The 19,784-nt window shown below is 41.5% G+C and overlaps 1 protein-coding gene across 1 annotated transcript in view; it reads left to right on the top strand.

Moving 5' to 3' along the window:
* Positions 1-19,784, top strand: part of Arhgap10 (Rho GTPase activating protein 10) — a 176,414-nt gene that overhangs the window by 90,524 nt on the left and 66,106 nt on the right. The window contains exons 11-14 of the mRNA XM_090356869.1: positions 2,222-2,303; positions 4,615-4,660; positions 7,218-7,283; positions 15,962-16,036. Of these exons, the coding sequence (XP_090212995.1) occupies positions 2,222-2,303; positions 4,615-4,660; positions 7,218-7,283; positions 15,962-16,036 (269 nt within the window). The remainder of the gene's footprint in view (positions 1-2,221; positions 2,304-4,614; positions 4,661-7,217; positions 7,284-15,961; positions 16,037-19,784) is intronic.

The raw sequence follows: 19,784 nt of genomic DNA, 5'->3' as shown, positions 1-19,784 counted from the left end.
ACCAAAGGAAAGTTGCCCCGAAGACTTCAGCCTGATTAAAACGAGGCAACATGTGTTTACCATCCCCAGAAAACGTGTGATTCATAGATGTGTGCTTTCTGTTTTTTCCACAAACCCTTATGAGTAACTACGGCTGGCGCATTTCTGTAACCTTTCAAAGTCTTGTGCTTGGCTCTGGCACTTTCTCCTTGCAGAATTCAGTGCAGACCTTGCAACACACTGGTTTGATTTCTTTTCCTCTCCCTTTCCAGCATTTCTCTTAGACAAGTGTTAGACCATGTTTGATGGTTACCATGGTACATTTTGGCAGCTCTTTCTTCATCTTTGACCACTACAGCTTCTCCAGGTGCAATAATGTCTTATCAGACTTGTCTTATGAATATTTGTTGCACCCTTCTTGTATATTTTCTGAATTTACAAGTGTAGTGACCTGTCAGGTAAAGTAGAAGTGAAACACGGGTCTTGAATAAGCCTTAATAGAACTTCAAAAGAGAATGAAGACATACTGGGTACAGTGTAGATTATGAATACATTTTTTCATGCTGGGATCTGAGATATGAGATAGTGTGTGATACATGGTTGTATCTTACTGTTATTATTATTATTATTACTTTATTGATTGAGTGAATGAGGAAAGGCTGAGCTGCTGATTTATGAATAGGAACTTGTTTAGGACACAATCTCTGAGGCTCAAACATTAATGTCTTAAAAAACTTACTTGATTATACTATTTGTTTAATCTACACATTTCTCTTTTCTGTTTTTCATAATTGAGCTGTTTTGGAGAGCTGGACTGGTCTCCGATTAATGGGATCAAGTGACTCTCTTGCCGTAGCTTCACATGCTGCTGGGACTACAGGAAATAATCACTATAACTGTCTTAAAGTTTTGTTTTCAAGAGCAAAATTTAAATACATGTGGTTCATAGATTCAGATACCCATTAGGTGGTACTCAGGCACAGAGCTGCGTGTCTAGCACTTTTTGCTTTGGTAATTTTGGGATAGGGCCTTGCTTTTCCCCTGGGAAAAGACTTGCACATGGAGACTCCTGTGTTCCAGGAGCCTCCCCACACTTACAGGATAGGACAGTCTATGCATTTGTTGTTGTAGACAACATGATGGGTCTTAAATCAGCAAATAAGATCAGCTGTGTCTCAATTTCAGTCTGGCTTCACTCTCCAGGTGTAGACACTTGAGGATCCCCCGTGCCTTCTCAGGAGATGATAGCTTAATCCTTTTTAGCAATGGCTGGTACTCCATTGTCTGGGTACACGGCAGTTGAGCGATCCACACACCTGCTGGAGGGTGTCTTGCTTGCCTCCAGGTTTTGTAGTTGTGAGTAGAGCAAGCATGCTGATATGATTTGTGCAGATGTAGATTTTTTCAACACTCTGGGTAACTCATCAAGGATGGGATTTCTGGGTTCTAATAGTATGAGCATGTTTACATTTGTAAGAAACTACTGCTTTTTTTTTCTCAAAAACTCAGTGTGGGGTGGTGCAGGGAGGATTTTTCACTGGTACACAGTGCTGCTTGTGGCCATTCTGATAGGTGTGTGTGGTGTCTTGCTTTTATTTGTGTTTCCTTGATGACGTCTTACCCTGTGCTTCGTTGTCATCTGTGTACCTATGTGCAGATACCCGCAACCCAGAGTCCCCACTTCTTCATGTTTTCTCAGAAGAATGCAAAGCAAGGACACAAGCAGTATTTGTGCACTTATATCTGTGGCAGTAGTATCTGTAGTAGCCAAAATGTGGAAGTGATGTAGTAATGAGTATGTGAATTGATTAATAAAAGGCAGTATTCATACACAGTGGAATATTACTCAGTACAGGGAAGTACAGTTCTGCCACAAGTCCTACCATAAATGAACCTTGACTCCCTCACGCTGAATAAGCAAGTCACAAAACACACACAGACTCTGTGTGTGTGTGTGTGTGTGTGTGTGTGTGTGTGTGTGTGTAAGACAAACTGATCAGTTAATGATTGCACACAGCTGTAGCTTGATAAAATACAAAATAGTCAGAAGGTGGGTGAGCGTGATGAATCTACAATAATGTATTTAATGATACTAAAAATGGTTCAATCCTATGTTTTATGTCTTACGTATTTAACTGCAGTTATTTGTTGAAGCCACAACCCCCTCCTCACCCCTCCCCATACAAGCTTAGGGGGCGCTGTACCATTGCCAGTAACCCACAGTGTTCCTCCTGTCTTTCAGGCCAGGCGTTTCGCTTACCATGCAGGCCTTTTCAGAAGAGGAGAGGAAGCAGTGGTTGGAAACCCTGGGTGGAAAAGAAGCTGTAAGAATAACTAACGGCTCCTGTAGGGCCGACTACCTTATTTTTGTTTTATAATATTTGAACAAAGTTCCCTGCTGAAACTGGTATTCGAATTCAGCGTGCTAGTAATTTGGCTAGGGGAAGATAGCACACAAGATAATAAAACACACAAGACTGGTGTATCGTTAGCTTTTATTTCTGGCGTTTCTTCACTTCAGCTTGGCTTGATGAAGTTATCAAAATTCTCCATTTCTTTTTTGCCACCCCTGACAGTGTTTTGGCTGATGAACTCTGGGAATGTTTGCAGTGTATTTCGAGCTCAGTGGAGATGGGACAGTAACTAAGAGGCAGCAGCAGAAGGAAGGGCGGCTGGGATTTGCTTGCTGCATCAGTATAGTCGAATGGCTTCCAGTACGAAGAGTGAGCGTGGCCTCAGAAAAATGGGCCTCTGCCTTCAGCTGTGCTTTGAGAGATAATTAGAGGAAGTGTTGAGATCTTAGAAGCACTTCCCATTCAGTCTGGTGACATTTTATTCAAGGATGACTTTTATTTCTATGGTCTGCTAGCCTTTAGGGATTGAGAATGTGGCAGTTCGTATGTTGAACTGGGGTTGTAGAGAGAGTGATTTCAGAAGACACCACGGAGGCGATTTAAACACACTCTGGGAAAGTATTGCTGTTGTGAACAAACTACCTGAGCAGGTACCGGGTAGACTTGCTTCAAAAGCATTTGCTATTTTTGAAAGTTGAGAGGTAAATGGGAAAAAGGGTGATTTGAGAAGTAGCATAAAAAGAGAGGTTTCAGAATCGAACTTAAGACATGCGCTTAGGATCATGTTCTTTCACGCTAACAAAACACATTGTTCGGTAAAAGTCCAAAAACTGAGCTCAAGGAGGCTGGGCCCTGCATGGCATGTGGCAGATCCCATCGTAGTGCCTGGAAAATGAACACCCAGATTCATCTGTTCTATGAATTAGTACCACATTTGAGAACAGAATGAGCAGTGATCACTATGTACCACACTGCTTTATTTGAGCTGTATCGACTGTCTGTGGTGTTATCTCCAATTGTTTTAGTCATTATTATTATTTTTTTCTATACTGAGGGTGTTGAACCCAAGGTTTTGCAAATGCAAGTGCTTTCTTTACCACCCCTCCTGCAACTCTCTGCTAACTTTTATTTTTGTTGCAGTGCTGGCGCTGGGGATAAAGCCCTGGCTTTCCACTTCCTAGTCAAGTGCTCTGCCTGTGATCTATAACCTGCTCCTATGTTAATTAGGACTAAACATGTTGAGCTGGGAGTCAGAGTGCCTCTAGTGTGGATGGTAACTGAGATCCAAATCAGGTTATGCTAATCCTCTTTTTTTGGGGGGGGGGCAGTAGGAGGAATGGACTAGGGCCTGGTGCTTGCTCAGCTTGCTTATTTGGCTAGTTAGTCCACTCCCACTCTACCCACTGGGAAGGCAGACTACTTTTCCTGCACTTCTTGCAGACAGAATGCAGGATACAGGGATTCATAGACCAACCAATTCTCTCATACCAGTTCCCAGTTCTACAATTCCATTCAGTCAATTCTGACACCACCCGGAGAGGTAGTGAAAGGTGCTAGGATCATAGGCTCATATCCAGATGAGAGCCCCAGCCTTTGAGTCACAGGTCTGGGCTCACAGGTTTGGGACACAGTCTGCCTACAAATTGGAGCTTTTCATGACCTCCCTTGAGGTCAGTAATGGCATGGCTTCTAGAACTCAGAGTAGAATTACATGTACTGTGTAAGCTACAGACAACACACCAGGAAAGCAAGATAGAAGTGATGCATAGGGCTGGGTATGCAGTGAGGTTGGGCTTGGGTGCCAAGCACCTGTACTCTGTGGCAGAGCCTCCTCCGTTACTAATGTGTGCACCACACCAAAGCATGTGACATCTTACTTGAGTGTTTGCAGAGCTTAGTCAGTTGCTTACGGTTTGTGGTTAATAGGAAGGGCTGAGGTCCCAACCTTGAATCACCTTTGTCCGGCTCTAGTCCGATGCTCTGCTAGGCTCTGTTCTCCATCACTTCATTCATTCATCCATCCATTCATTCATTCATTCATTCATATACTTGGGTGCAGTCCAAGGGAATCTGTATGGAAAATGGAGTCTCCTTTCTGCAAACTCCCAAGAGCTGAAGAGCTTGGCGGCACAAAGCAGGGATGAAGACCCAAGTGTATTGCTTGTACCACATTAATTGATACCAGATTTATGAAAATGTATTTTTTTCATGATCCCTGAAGCATGCTTACATGAGTCACTTTATTGATTTGTTTTAAATCTTGTTTTCCTTCTTCTACTAGCTGTTCCATGGTTTTAATAGAGCCATCGTCCCAAGACCAGAAGGAAGTAAGTAAGCATTCTTTCCCCAGTTCATTTTAAGTTCTGTACAGAGCCGGAGGGTTGCTGGGTCTGCCTCTCAGCACTCTCCTGAAGCTGCAGTGCTCAAAGTGTTCTGGACTCTGGTAGCCCACTCTTGTGTTTTCTGTCTGTGAGCTTTTCTCTGAGCTTTCTTCTACCACTCACATGGCAGTTTGTTCTTTCAGATATAAATGATGGGGTATGCAGCCTTTGTGCCGGGGACTGTAAGGTCCTGTGGGTATAAGCTGTTTCTCAGATCCCTGTTCCCAGCCTTCCTTACCCCCCTCTTTGTTACTGTTAATAAAGGAATATCCTTGCGAGATTCCTCACAGAACACTGCAAGCATGGGAGTGGGCATATTCAAGGACGTTGAGGAAAGGGAAAATTTTTAAGTGTAAACATGTATATTATGTTAGATACATATGTTCATGAAGATCCCCTTTGACTGTATATACACATATATGAATATATGTATATAGTTAAGGAGTCTCTGCTCACAATGATTAATATCAAGCATCATTAGCCCTAGATTGAATACATCATAGAGGGTTGGTTTTTTTTTTTTGGTCCATTGTGGGGCCAGGGGGCTATCTCTTGAATTTTTTCACTCAAGGCTCTACCACTTTGAACCACAGCTCCACTTCCAGTGTTCTGGTGATTAATTGGAGATAAGAGTCTCACAGACTTTCCTTCCCAGGCTGGCTTTGAACAGTGATCCTCAGATCTCAGCCTTCTCCATAGCTAGGATTATGGGTGTGAGCCACTAGTACCTGGCTTCACAGTACTTTCTGTGCACGGTAGCTGTGATGGCTCTCTGCAGGCTGCTGGCTCTGGGAGAGGACTGGGGATGGTTTACCAGGCAGTGTGTACAAAGAATCCTCTTCCTTCATTATTTTTCAACCTTATTTCTTGCCCACTGTCTTGTTTTTGATGACAGTTGACACAAGTGACTCCACTTTGACTTGGACAGTTTTTGTGCTCCATTCCCACTCCTTTCAGCCTGGGTATACACCATCTGAACATTCTATGACACCATGGAAACATCAGCAACCAGTAACTGCACAGGATGAGGCTGTGCACATACAGAGCACTGCTTCCTTCTGTACTTTGGATTACCAGCGAGGATGAACTTACTAGACTCTCTATGGCTTTATTTTTGACATTTTGGAGGCATTAGGGTACAGTGACAGGTATCTACAGTGTAGAAATAGCATTACACAGTGCCATCTTACAATAATGGTGCTCACTTGTGGTTCCCACTTGGAATCCTTGCTACTCAGGGGGCTGAGAATCCAGAGCATCATAGTTGGAAGCCAGCCTGGGCAGAAAAGTCTGTGAGAGTCCATCTCCCAATTAACCAGCATGGAGGCTTGGCTCCAGCGATAGGCCACCAGCCTAGCACACATGAGGTCCTGAATGAGACTCCAGTAGTGGTGTTGTGGGAGGTGGTGGTGGGGGCAACATTTCTGGTCTTGGATGCCAGTGGGGAGCACATCCACTGGAATGCCTTCTCACCCCGTCTCTCTCTTCCTATTGGCTCATTCTCTGTCTTCTTTGTACTTCCTCCTTTTGTCTCCTGATCCTTTCCCCTCTTCCCTGTTCTCTCCTTTGCCCTTTCACTCCTGTTGGCAATTTCCAATTTTGAACATCTATTGAGAAGTTCAAATATGTCTTTTGAGAAAAACAGTTTTGCAAAACAGGAAGAGCAGGCATTCTGTAACTCTGTGAATAGTGGATTTGTGAATAGTGGATTCTTGAGCGGTAAATGACTGCTCAGTTTTCATCATTAAAATTCTCCCGAAGCTTAGTGTTGTGGATCATGTGCAGAGTGGATATTCATCGGCTGTTCGTGGGTCTCTGTGAGAGCCAAGGGCTCGTGTTACAGTTCCCGGGGTCCTAAATGCAGAGGCTTAAGATTGCTGTGTTCCTTAGTTTGATTTTGGAAACAAGAATTGTCTTTCATTAGGATATACAAATATGTCAGCATAAGTGTAGGCAAACGTTCCTTTTAGGATTATAAAGTTATATTTTCAAAATAATCTCTGATACGTGAGTCATCTGGTTTTAATCTATTATGAAAATAACATGATATTATTTTAAAAGCTTGGAGCAGGGCAGAAAATACCAGTATTTTAAGTGAAGCTCATTCCCAAACAGTACATTTTAAAGGCTTTTCTTAAAAATGTCCTTTCTATGTCTACAAAAGAAACAACAAAAATGCTTGCTTTCTTAGGCTATTAAGTAATTAAAAAATCTTTGTATTTGTTGTTATTTTTTTAACTGACCTAACATTGTAATTTTTGGCCCAATACATGCTATTTTTCTTCCTTTCTTTTTGAATATTTAGTATAAATGAACCCTCCTGACAAGCGCCCTGTCAAACATATGAAATCAGCCATTGATATCATTTACATGGAGAATTCACGCTCTTTGCTGTTTTAAGATAGTACAATAAAAATCATGTGTTTACTTTTCCCCTTTAGCAAAGAAGGGAAATATGTTAAGTAGTCATGTCCTTAATACTTTATACCTGTGTTTGTTTCAGGTGCACAGCTGGACAAGATGGGGTTCACGATTCTTAGGAAATGCATCAGTGCAGTGGAAACTCGAGGTACTGTGATTGCCCAGATATTTTGCTCATGAATGCTGATAGTTATGTAAAAATCTAAAAGCCATTCAAAAATAATCCTTGCACAGTTAGGGATGTGAAGTAATACCTGAATACAAACACTCATTCTGGGTCTCAAGGTAGTCCATTTCTGTTTTTCCATGACAGTGTGGAATTCTGCTTTCTTTTTTTTTTGCCAGTCCTGGGCTTGAGCTCAGGGCCGAGCACTGTCCTTGGATTTTCTCCAGGCTAGAGCTCTACCACTTGAGCCTCAGCACCACTCTGGCTTTTTTTCTATGTATGTGGTACCGAAGAATTGAACCCAGGCCTTTGTGCATGCTAGGCAAGCACTCCACCACTAGGCCAAACTCCCGGCCCTGGAATTCTGCTTTCTAATCTCCCATAGAAAAATATGGAAGGACCTGAACTATTTCTTCTGCTATATTGAAACATTGCTCCAATGAGAATTGTTTATATTAGATTTCTCATAACAAAACAGCACAGAGTAGAGGGTATATTTCCTCATCAGTCTGAGGCTGGAGGTTCTAAGATGAAGACGTTGGCAGGTGTTTCTTCTGAGGTCTGCGGGTTGGTTCAAGGATGACCTTCTTCCCTCCTTCCCATGGTCTCCACATGGCCTTTTCTGTGTGCATGTGTGCCCAGGCCTCTCATCGTGTGTGTTTCCATGGACACTAGTCTCCTGTTAAGTCAGACCCTTGCTCTGATGACTTCATTTTACTCAGTCCCAACTCTTCAAAACCCCCAAAACCTGACATTAAGCCTTCATTGTAACATCATTCTCAGGGGAACCCAGGTCAGCGGGAAAGAATCATCAGAATTATCAGTCTCTTCCTTCACCTTGTACCTCCCTCCAGTGTCTGGGTAAATATTGTAAAACATCATCTTCAGTATCTAGGTAAAGCTCACCGGGTGCTTGCCTAGCGTGTACAGGATGCAGGGTTCCGTCTATAATGCCACAACAAAGAAAAGCCATCAGTACTGAGCTAAAATTTGAACACCGTATGAAGGGACAAGTTTCAAAAACAGTGTACCATTGTGTAACTACGGCTGTGGATGACAGAAGACTTTCACATTTCTCCTCTTTTGCAGTCTCCTTTCCCACTGAGGTCTTTAGGTGCTCATCCACTGAGCCACTGTTTATCACTCAAATTCTGCTATAAAAGAAAGAAACATTTTACATATTTTAGATGGTGGAATTGTGAGGTTTCAGAGTCTTTTCAGCTCTGCCTGTAGCACAGTGCTTTTGGAATTCCTGCTACTGGCTGCGTCCTTAACTTCATTTCTTTCTGTTGCCCAGTAGTATTCCATTATGTGGATATGCTTAGGCTTTCACCCTTTAAGAAATATTATATGTATTTTCACTTTAAATTTAAGAAAAGCTAAATCTATCCACTGAACTAAAGCCTAAGGGTTTTATTTTGTGGTTCCAAAAACAAAACAAAACAAAAAACAACCCAGCGCTTGTATTGTGCAGCCCTCTGTGGGGACTCTGGAGAAAACAGGAGTGTTGCAAGACAGGCTGTTTCTGGAGCGTTCAGTTCTTGGTTTAGGGTCTCATGGTGACATGATCTAGTCAGACGCCTGATTCATGCTCTGTATTGTGGCTTCAGTTTTGTTTTGAATGACTTGGTAAAAGGAAGCGCTGCTCTCACATTTCCTGTTAAAACAGGATCTCTGTCACAAAGCCAGATTGGCACCTGCGAAATTAGAATACAGAATAATAGAGGACTGGGAACTGCCTTGTGATTTGGGAGTTTGCCCTCCATGCCACAGAGCCTTCTCTCCCTCACTGTCTGCCAGTGCAGTTCAGATAGATGATGATTTTTCTTCATTTCCTTCTGTGCTCAAGTAGAGCTGACAAACACGTTCATCTTACTAGTGCTTCAGAAATTACTACAATTTTAATATTTATCATTCAACACTTAGCTTTCTTTTTTTCTGTAGTCCTTAAATTATAACTTTAAGCATCTCATCTGCAAGCTTATTAATGTTGATAAATTAAATTCTTTCCCAGGTGAGTGTGTTTTACACATTCTTGTTTTTGCCTGAGGTGGTTGAGGATCCATTTGGAAAGCTTTCTGATGGGGATGTGTAGTTTTATGGACTGTTATGTATATTGAAAAGAGAAATAAATTATAATCTGCATGTACTGGGTGTGTTACTCTGAGTGTATAAATTGCTGGTTGCTTTTGTAGCAGAACAGGTCTATCCTTTCTCCATTAGATTTTTGTCGTTTACAAGCATGTTTTTTCTTTTTCAAATCTTTGTTCCTCAAGGTCTTTCATTACTGAAATCTTTTGATTGTACTAGATAATAGAAATAGAATTTAAAAATGTCAGCAGTCGGACCATATGATTGAAAATGATGAACACTGTAAAATCTCTCAGGTGTTTTCAAAAATTCGAAGTTCTTCCCCTCTCTCTCTCTCTCTCTCTCTCTCTCTCTCTCTCTCTCTCTCTCTCTCTCTCTCTCTCTCCTTTTCTCTCCTTTTCTCTGCCTCCCTACCTCCCTCCCTTCTTTCATACCAGGACAAAGCTAGTTTGGGTTCCTGTAACAAGAAGCCCCTAACTTTTTATGTCTTAAAACACAGAATATCTTTGATTTGCCAGGCATTGGTTTGTGCAGAGCTAGAAAGGTTCTGAGTGGCATACTGATGCTATTGAAAACTGGTGTGCCTTTCTGTGGTCTAGCTGTCCAGTGGCCAGCGGTATTTCATGGTTCCCTCATCTGATTTCCTTAGCACTGTAGAAGGTATGTTGGGCCATGAACAGCAGAGCTTTGGTGGTCCTTGGAGGAGTCCATCGATGGAGTCACTTAGCCACCATCTTTCTGTGCCTCCCTCAGCACTGAATGGGATCTAATGGGCAGATGGTGTCTAGCTACTTGACCTCAGTGTTTAAAAAATCTGACAGTGACCATCTGGAAACTGCCATATCAGTGAATTTGCTTAGAGCAAAAGGTTAACTAACCTTCTGCTTACCTAACTCTTCTGAGTACAAATGTTTTTTTTTTTTTTTTGCCAGTCCTGGGCTTGAGCTCAGGGCTTGAGCACTGTCCTTGGACTTTCTCAAGGCTAGAGCTCTACCACTTGAACCTCAGCACCACTTCTGGTTTTTTTCTATGTATGTGGTATTGAGGAATCGAACCCAGATCTTCATGCATGCTAGGCAAGCACTTTAACCATTAGGCCAAACTCCCGGCCCTACAAATGGGTTTTTATTTCGGTCTTTATTTGGGCTATCTCTGAAGCAGTTGTACAGCATCAAATGTCTAACATTTATTATGGTTCTCAGCACCCTGTAGGTAGATAACGTTTTCAACATCTCTGTTATTCTAGTCTTAAGAGCAAATCCCATTTTACTACCATTTCAGAATCATTCTGTCACTTTTATCGTTATCCAACCAGAAAGTTGTTGCCAGAGTTTTGGATGGAGTCCTGGATTCTTACCTCTTGGCAACAGAAGAATTCAACTAAGATTGGAAATTAGCAAGAGCAGCAGCAGTATTTATGGAGAGATGAAGGCTTGCGGAGTCTTAGGAGAGAAGGTGGATGTCTCAGGAGAGCCTGGCCCATCCCTTATGCCTGCACTGTTGTTGCTCATTAGTATAGGGAAGAGAGGGATAAAAGTCTTCAAGTTCAGCTAGTTGAAGATGACATACCTTTTGCTCACTCCATCCTGTTATGTCTGGAGCCTAGTGGAGGACCTGGGCTGCCCCTGTCTTCTTTTCTGTAACTGGATGTGTGTAACTAGGTATGTGTCACTCCTGCACCTTTGATTATCTTAGCGCTATAGGTGAGGGACTTGCTAGGCATCCATTAAACACTCTCATGTGTTTCTTGGTTCACTGCTTATGTTCACCCAGTACCTAACAGAGTTACACCATATGTCTGGGTTTGTTTTATTCTGAAGTTCCAGTTCCAGTAGTTTTCTTTGATTTCTTCTAGGCAACACTAGAGATCTTCCTGTTTCTGCTTTCTGAATAGTTGGGAATATCGATGTCTTCCACCAAGCTCAGCTTTCCCATGTTATTCTAAAACCAGCCAGCCAAGTTTGGGTACCAGGGTTCTAATGGGTTCTTATGTACTTGAGTGGTAGAGGCACAATTTTATCTTCAGTATTGATGCTGCCCTGCTAGATGTAATCTTTAAAAAAAATACAGTCCAGGGCCTGGGAGCATAGCCTAGTGGTAGAGTGCTTGCCTGGCATGCACAAAGCCCTGGGTTCTATTCCTCAGTACCACATACTCAGAAAAAGCCAGAAGCAGTGCTGTGGCTCAAGTGGTAGAACACGCAAAAAGTGTCCAAAGGACAGTGCCCTGGCCCTGAGTTCAAGCCCCAGGATTGCCCCCCCCAAAAAATACAGCTTAAATTGAAGCAAACAAAACTGAATAGTCCTCTACAAAATAGCACCATGTTCCTTTTTTTCCCTGAGTAATAGATGACCTATCTGTTTTTAGTTTTCAGTTGGAAGCCCATCAGTTAACCATTATTGAGAGAAGTAGAAAGCCAAGTGGAAGATGTGACAGGTCTTGATTTGTTCCTGAGAAAGTAATTTCTGTTTCTTTAGCAAGGCAATATTCGGACTGTGTAGAGAACCTTCTTGAATTGATCCTGAGGACCGTTCTCCTTCCAGAACATGTTGTGTTGGGATGGAGTCTCAGGATAATAGTGTCTGGCAGAAGACAGCCAGGTACTGTCTTGTATTAGTCTTAAGAGGCGAGGGGAAGAATATGCTCAGGGAAACTGACAGCAAGCCTTGCCATAATTACACATGAAGCTGAAGTTCCCAGGGCAAACTCGGTGCAAAAGGAAGAACAATAAAGAACAGCTGTCTTGAATCTGCAGCCAGTAAACTGGGGTTTCTCACTCCCTCTTTTTCAATCAGAATAGGTATGGAGTGGGTGTGAGAGGACCCAGAAGACAGCCATGTGGGAGGGAGTTGAGGAGTCTGAGAATGCAAACTCCAACAAGTCAGGCTTGCAGATCCATTTTCTCAGCAAGGCTGGTTACTCATTTTACAAAATTCTGGAAAAGCCCCTGGCTTCCACGTGAATGTAGATGTAAACAGGAGAGCGAAAGCTTCCACAGAAAGGTGGCTTGGCCCATCTTGGCTACATTGGTATGGTTGAGCATTCTGCTAATGGCTGTTCAACAGTTCTTTTTTTTTTTTCTTTTTTGGCTGATTGATCATGGGGCTTGAACTCAGGGCCTAGATGTTTTCCCTAGACTCTTTTGCTCTACCAATTTGAGCCACGGCTCCATTTCTATTTTCTAAGTGGTTAGTTGGAGGTAAGAGTCCCAGAAAGACTTTTCTGCCAGGCCTGGCAGTAGTTGGGTTTGGAGATTGGGTGGGGTCAAGATAACAAGAGCATGTTTTCTGAACAGAAAGGCTTGGTACATCTCGCTGGCCGCACAGTGGTCACACTGGCTCTAGTATGTTTGCATCATGTTCTCAGGGCCAGAGCACAACAAAAGGATCATAGCACCCTGGCTTTCCTGCCTTCTGCTCTCACAGTGAGCTTCTTGTCAGACTCGTGGGGTGGGGCAATATTATGTGCCGCAGCCGCTCTGAGGTGAGGGGCAGGTGGCTGTGGTGAGACAGCTCTCTAGGCCTTTCTGATATTTTCATCCCCCCAGTGGATTGAAAAAGGAGTCTTGCAAAAAGTCACACACAACTTGTGCCTCAGATTTGAATCTCTTTCTAACATAGACTAGTAAAATTTTTGCCACTACTTAACTTAGACCGGTAGCTTTGATGGATTGGATCACAAATTAATTAATTACTTAATTAGCCAGTCCTGGGCTTGAGCTCAGGGCCTGAGCACTGTCCTTGGACTTTCTCAAGGCTAGAGCTCTACCACCTGAGCCTCAGCACCATTTCCAGCTTTTTTCTATGCATGTGGTGCTGAGGAATCGAACCTGGGTCTTTGTGCATGCTAGTCAAGCACTCTCCCACTAGGCCAAACTCCTGGCCCTACATGAATTTATTTTTGTTTGACTGCCCCATTCACTTTAGCTTACTTTAATCTGTCTGTTTCCCATGTCACCTAGGTTTGATGGGCTGTGGTTGTTGCTTACAAGGTGTTTTCTATAGGAAAGATGCTGGAGGAGAATGAGGTGTAGAGGTGTTTTCTATTGTCTGTGATTAGGATTCGTTCAAATTAACGTGGTGATGCCTCTGAGAGTTTATACTGTGTCGATCCTAACAGGTGACCTTACAAAGTCTCTCAGAGATGAGCAAAAGACATAAGATTCCAGGACCAGAGATTATTCTCAGAAGTTTGTAGTCATTTTGTACTCACTACCCTGACTTTCAATTACTGAGTCCTGCTAAGAGGTGCTAGAAGTCTCCACACTGGGTTGTTATAGTTGAGAAACTGTATCAACTTGGGAGCCTTGAGTCATTTATAATGGCAAGCAGGAATCCTTTTCCTGTAGACAGAAGAAGCCACCACCTCTATTTGCAAGGCTGGAAGCACCCCATTCTTTGCTGCAGAAGGAGATTGTGGCAGAAGGAGCTGAGGTTGGCTGCTGGTGGGGTGGGCTGTGTGAGCACATGCTTTGTGAGCAAATCTCAGGTGCTGGGCTGTGTCTTTGCCCAGGATGTGCAGGATGGGGTGAGCTACTGACTCTGATGTTCAGAGACCCCAGTCTGTGACAGAGTGGAATCAGTGAGAAAAGGAGATGGGGTGGAGCCAAAGGGGGAAGGCAGCATGGCGGCTCAGATTGTAGATAGAAGATGGTGAAGTTGGGAGCTAGAGTATGGACGACATTGAGCTTCCTCCAAACCAAACCAAACCAAACCAAACAAAAATCACACTTAGAGTAGGTATTGGATCTAGCAGCTGCACTCCAGGGTGGCTCTCTCCAAAAGACTAGGACCTCTGCATTGCCACTGCAGCTCCTGTCACAATAGCCAAGAAATCCGAAACAGCCTACGCGCCCAGCTGACAACCAGAGAAGGAATATGTAGTACATGTGTCCATTGAGAATTCTGTCCACCTATTGAAGAGAGGAAAATCCTGTTACCTGACATCAGACAGCATTAAATTAAGTGAAATAACGCAGCGTATTGGCTGGTGTATGTTTTTTTTCACCTTTGTTGGTTTTTTTGTGTGAACGTGTATGTGGTCTAGATGTAATGCATGTTCTTATTCTTACTTTGTTAGTCCAGAGCTTTTAAGAACAGCATGACAAGAATTGTCAAATCCTCCATGCTTTGGTTATTTTGCATGTTGTTCCCAACCTGATTTTTGTACAAGGTTCATTTCTGTTGCTTTACAACAGGAAAAACTGCATTGAGTAGCTTTAATCCTTCCTTGAACCTCTCATTATGCATTAGCAATTAATTCTACTCCTTTCAGGTTGATGAATTTGAACTTGATCAATTATCTGTTAGTAATTTCCAGCACTGACTGATTATTATTATTATTGTGCAAATTAATGCTCTTATTCTGTCTCTTCTGTATTTCAAGCACTCTTGAGAGCCTTGCAGATATTTTACTGCACAATAGGATTTGCTCTTTGGATCTCTGCTACTGAGGTTCAACTCCTGTAGGTAGCTACTCTGTGTGTGTGTATGTGTAAGTGCAAGTGTATTGGTACTAGTAATTGAAGTAAGGGCCTCAAATTCTGGATTTTCTTTTTTTTTTTTTTTTTTTTGGCTAGTCTTGGGCTTGGGCACAGGGCCTGAGCACTGTCCTTGGACTTTCTCAAGGCTAGAGCTCTACCACTGGAGCCTTAGCACCACTTCCGGCTTTTTTCTATGTATGTGGTACCGAGGAATCGAACCCGGGTCTTCGTGCTTGCTTAGGCAAGCACTCTACCACTAGGCCAAACTCCCGGCCATGGCTTTTCTTTTTTGCCTAAGGTTGTAGCTCTGCCACTTGAGCCACAGCTTTATGTCCAGCTTTTTGCTGATTAATTAGAGATAATAGACTCAAGGATTTGTCCCATAGCTGGTTTTAGCTGTGATCCTCAAGTCTTAGCCTCCTGACTAGTTTCCATTACAGGCATGAGCCATAGGCACCCAGCCAGACTGGCCAAGGATATTGTAGTGCCTGTGTCCCTATTTTCCTCTATAGGGAGGGTGCATTGTTTGAATATTTTTGATGTATTGTTTGTTGTGATACTCATTTGGACAAGACCTGTACCAACTCTTCGTAAGAACTCTCTAAAATAAAGCCCCCAAAACTACCAATTCTTTTAGTTTACAAGGAATTTTCATTACTTTTAGGAATCATCCAAGTGACGTCTCTGTTACTAATCACTATATTATTAATATAAGGCACAACCTTTCCAAGAAGAATGTCACTGTAACAGTTTTAGTGCATCTCTACAAATTGCATTGGGGAACGTTTTAGTGTATTCAGGATAACTGACTTTCCCTTAGCATATTTTACACATAATATTTTGTCCACATGTTGCTTTGTTTTATGAGGTTATTTTTCAACCACAGCTCACAAACATATAAAACTGGTTGAAAAAAAAAAAAACCCGACCAAGTTGATAAACATTTGATCCTGTCAAATGTTATTTTTATGGTCAACAGGAATGCTGCTAACGTTAGTTAGCCAAGATGCTGTGTGCACATGATTGATGACACCTTTTCAAATACCATGGCCTCGTAGCTTGCTAACATCTTTGTCTCTTACAATAGGTATAAATGACCAAGGATTGTACAGAGTTGTGGGAGTGAGCTCAAAGGTCCAGAGACTTCTGAGTATATTGACAGGTATGCTGTTTTTTAAGTCATTTTTCCATGCATTATTTCTTTCTGCTCATGGACTCTACATCTTACTATTTTGTAATGATATACTGTGTCCTTGTAATTTATATTTTTTCCTGTTCAGCTTAGATAAGAATTTGTTTCCTGAACCCAGTTGACAAAGGCAGGAGTTCCATATTGCCTGTCCCTGATTTTGACAGTATATTTGCTTGGACACAACCACTGGGCCTGGCTCATTTTTAAGGAGCTTTCAAAACTGTCATTTGACAGCAAGGATTGGATTCTCAGGAATTCATTGGTATTCACAGAGGCTTGTTTGTAGTTCACACCAGGCTTCTCTCCAGAACTAGGCACACTCCATCTGTGCTGATAACACAGTGTTCTTTGGCATCGCAGACTAGAGGAAGCCAGAAAGTGAGTTCATTTCATTACCCCAGACATTATGTGAATGACAAAGCGCTTTTGCATCACACACCACTGTCAGTTCAGTACCACCTGTAAGACGAGATCGCTCCTTCTTCCCCATCCCAAAATAGACTGCCTCTTGAGGAGTGTGATAACTCATCAGCATGGTGGGCCTGGAAACCAAACCAATCGCCATCATTCTGACCTTGCTACATATTGATGGATTTGATATTTCACTGTAATTAATCAGCATTAGCAATGCCCTCAGGTATGCTGGGAATGCGTTTAAACCTGTCTACATCATAAAACATGATAGCAGTGCTTCTTAGTCTATGCTTCCTAAAAGCACAAGCTAAGGAATCAGAAACTAAGATGAATAAAATAGACTGGCATGTGATGGGTTGCATTCCTTGTTTGGCTGTATTTGAATTAAGGATTTCATAATCAACTTTTTTTTTAAGCTGTTAACCACAGGAAAAATTGGCCTTCCTCAGTTGGAGAGCCTCATTAGATCACATTTTGAGCTGTTTTCATTTTCTGCTTCTCAGGTTTAACTTGGGTGTGCAGTCCTGGCAGACAGTTTTTCCTTTGTACCATGAGTGGGCTCCATGTGAAATAGGCTTAGGTTGCCAGGGGTTCAGTAGCATCTGGAAGAATTTAATAGGACTACAACATCTGCTTTTACTTAATTTTAAAATTTCCAACATGGTGTTCTAATGCTTAGAACTCGAAGGCTGTTGGTATCGGATCACATAAAGGCACCAATTGGTGGTAAATTGACTGGGAAAATATCCTGGCATTATATGGATCACCTTCTTACTCTGGTTCAAGAAGTTTCAACAAAGGTGTTTTTGTGGTCAGTCTGAAGTTCTAAGCTGTCTCAGAATTTGTTCCCAATCCATGAAATCCTACCTTCACAGAATTGGTGAACTCAGGTGAGTAGTCTCCTTGGCCTGTGGATGACGTCCCAAGATGATCCTTAATTTATGTTTCTTTTAAGATGCCTAAACCCTCGAACGTTTCATGACCTGCGAAATGGTCTTTAATGTTCATGAGTGTCACGATAGAGAAGCCAGATGTAAGTGTTTCATTACTTCCCCAAGCTGCTGGCCGCAGGATATTTTCAGTAATAATCCTACAAACAGGAAGTTAGAGGATTGGCTGGAGGGGAAGGCACTGACTTGTTACTTCCTCATCCATTCGTCGAAAAGGGCTGCACAATCTAAACTTGTTCTTATCAATGAATATGAATGGATTCAAGGTTGTCAACCAAAAAAAGCATTAGTAATATTTTCTTGCTACTTTGTTACCAAAACATATTTTTTACACCATTTCTTTTTTTTAATATCAAAATATATTTTATTCTGGACCTCTTTCAGATCTGATTCAAATTACAGTTGTCAAAGCAATACAATGCAAAGGGAAACTGCAACAACAACAAAAAATGTGCCTAGAAAGGATAAAAGAGTCATTGGGGACAAATCATTGTGATGTGAAACCAAATACATTGTAAGTGTAATTAACATGGTCTAGGACAGCGTAGAACATCTTCATCAGTCTTCCTTACACAATAATCATGAAAACTGAACAGTAAGTTCTTTAACATGTACAAAAAACTGTCGTGGGCTGGTTTACACTTTTACAACAGTTTTAAAGTTAACCGGATAACTAAAGAAATGATGCAGACATTTTAATACAGTGCTACAGGTAGGCTCACAGAATTAGACCCAAAGGATTTGGAAAAAAAATCAAAATGAAAACATTATAGCTACAATGTCAAAGTTAGGAAAGAAGAAAATTACTTCTGTATTCAAAGATTACAGAGCTACAAAATGCAGTCTGTGCGTTTTTGTCTGTAATGAGATGGATAAGTACATCAGATAGATACAACATGCAGAACATTTTCTTGAACTTATCCCGAAATTCCAAAGAAAACATCATGAAGCAGCTCACTGGAAAAGAAAAATATGCCCTAGTTTATTCACCCTGCTTTACTACTGTCAACGTAAAGGCAGAAATAAGGGATGCTACCAATGCCTCAGAACGACTGATAGAAGACACCAAATTTCTAAATCAGTGCATTAAAAAGTGAATACTTCCTCTTTTTCTCTCTCTTCTACACTTAGCTAGAATCATGTTAAAAACTGATATTAAATGTGACACTGAGAGCTACTATGGAAGGAGTAATTCATAAGCTCCCTACCCTCCGGCCACCCCTGCTGATTCAGAGAAGGGAAGGGAGGGGAACCAAAAACAAACAAATAACAGCAACAAAAACAATAACCAGGGTCTCTGTAGGTTTGCTGCTATTCCCCAAAATGTTGGCATTTGCTGCCATGCCACAATGTTGGTCCAGTGAAACAAGATTTCTGCAAAACTGTCAATAGTAATTTACCATATGCAAGTACTGTCCTTAGTATGTGAGCATGAACACAGGTTCCATAGAAACATACAGTGTGCTTAAGAAAATGAAAATGGGTCTTAAAAGAGTAAATAGCACTGCAGGAGATTGGTTTTTCTAAGCATCTAGTAAAACTTGTCATTTTTGCTCTCTCAAAGTATGGTCATGTATGGTTGCTTTAAATAGCAAAAATGCACAGTCCTTTTCAGGCCTCTACTCATGAATAGTTTACATTACTCTTAACAAAATCATTCTACATAAACAGATAGCTCCTTAAAAATAGTACTCTCTCATTAAATCTAATTTGACTTTGTTACCAAAACATATTTTTTACACCATTTCTTTTAAGATTTCCTTAAGAGATATATATATATATATTTTTTTTGTCTATTCACCCTGGTTAAGTCCACAAATTGAAATAATTTCAAACCTCTCCTCCCCCAAAATGGCTGTAGTCTTGGGTAATTACTTGTACACAGTCCCACAGATAATTCTTTCTCTGTCTTTTCCCACCTCTGTTGTTTTAAGGTTTTATATCTGAAAGAAAAAGAAAGTCAGATGAGCATGCCAAGTTTTTAGCTTTGATTTTTTTCAAACCAGTGTCTTGTTATTATTCCTGAAAGTAATATTTTTTATATGTTGCGCTTTTCCAAAGCATATTGTTAGAAATGGAATTTTCTTAATAAAAATGAAAAGTGAGTTGACAGTCTGCCTTACTGCTATAATCCTAGCTACTCAAGAGACTGAGATCTGAGCATTGCAGTTCAAAGCCAACATAGGCAGAGATTCTGTATTATTATTATTATTTTATTATCAGTGATGTATAGAGGGGTTATAGTTATATTCGTAAGGTAGTGACTACATTGCATCTTAAATATTGTTAGCCCTTCTCATGTATGTCTCCCACTTTCCCTCCCCCCACCCCCTTCCATGATGTAGAGTACGTTT

This window comes from Megascapheus bottae, chromosome 23 (genome assembly GCF_031878675.1).
Source record: "Megascapheus bottae isolate mThoBot1 chromosome 23, mThoBot2.hap1, whole genome shotgun sequence".
NCBI classification, from domain to species: Eukaryota; Metazoa; Chordata; class Mammalia; order Rodentia; family Geomyidae; genus Megascapheus; species Megascapheus bottae.
The sequence above is the reverse complement of the archived record's forward strand: the minus strand, read 5'-3'. Positions and strand labels throughout refer to the sequence as shown.